Raw genomic sequence first — 912 nt, forward strand, 5'->3', positions numbered from 1 at the left:
GCCTTCCAGGTCATCATCATTCAGCCTCAAGTGCAGACCCAACCCGAGAGCAAGGCCGAGTCGCGGCCGCCCACCGAGGAGCCGTCTCAGGGAGCTCAGGCCGCCAAGAGGAAGGAAGACCGGCCCCCGAGCCAGGAGAACCCCGAGGTAGGCGCTGTGGTCCGGGGACTGCTGTCGGGGTGGGAGGGCCTCACGGAGGCAGCTGACAAGCCGCAGCCGCCCTGTGCAGTGCGGGCTCCGAGTGGGGCGCTGAGCGCAGGCTGAGCATCCTCAAAGTGGCCTTGCTGGAGCACCTTGATGTGGTGCTCGTAGATTTTCAGGGCTGGGCCAAGGCGGATGGACAGGCCGGTTAGCACATCTGTCCGCTGCATGAGCAGAAGAGACTTGCCATCTATTTCCTGGGTGGGACAGAGAGAGACGGAGAGCTGGGTCAGAGCAGACCCCCACTGCCCTGGGATAGAGGAGGGAAGCTGAGGGTTGGAAACTCACCTGTTCTTGGAAAGCTGTTGCCTGCTCCGGGAAGCCAGCCTCTGTGAAATATTCTACCACGTCCATCACTGTCCATTCTACAGGGTCAGCGGGCTTCTCTTTGCGCCCAGAACTGCATTGGAAAAGAGGGAACTCCTGGCCCTGAGTCCACGGTGCCTGGGACACTGCGGGGCACTCACCACCGAGCCCTACAGCCCTGGCCCCTCCGTGTTCCCGTCCTTAGGACCCTGCTGCCCTCGGGCGGAAGCACTGGCCCTAAAGCAGCCCTGGCTCTTCTCTCTGCTATGGCCAATCACGGCTCTTCTCTCTGCTGTGACCAATCACGGCTCATCTCTCTGCCCGTGACCAATCACAGCTCTTCTCTCTGCCCGTGACCAATCACAGCTCTTCTCTCTGCCTGTGACCAATCACGGCTCCTCTCTG

General features: G+C 61.6%; 1 protein-coding gene and 1 long non-coding RNA gene across 2 annotated transcripts in view; one reads left to right on the top strand and one right to left on the bottom strand.

Moving 5' to 3' along the window:
* The window catches only part of PHF21B (PHD finger protein 21B), a 79,890-nt gene that overhangs the window by 49,550 nt on the left and 29,428 nt on the right, over positions 1–912 (top strand). The window contains exon 8 of the mRNA XM_015570740.1: positions 10–147. Within this exon, the coding sequence (XP_015426226.1) occupies positions 10–147 (138 nt within the window). The remainder of the gene's footprint in view (positions 1–9; positions 148–912) is intronic.
* LOC102751285 lies at positions 320–616 on the bottom strand. The gene is made up of 2 exons (XR_436205.2): positions 490–616; positions 320–398 (listed from the first exon to the last, which is right to left on the bottom strand). It is a non-coding gene; the product is annotated as an uncharacterized LOC102751285 (long non-coding RNA).

This window comes from Myotis davidii, unplaced genomic scaffold (assembly GCF_000327345.1).
Source record: "Myotis davidii unplaced genomic scaffold, ASM32734v1 scaffold67, whole genome shotgun sequence".
Taxonomy (NCBI): Eukaryota; Metazoa; Chordata; class Mammalia; order Chiroptera; family Vespertilionidae; genus Myotis; species Myotis davidii.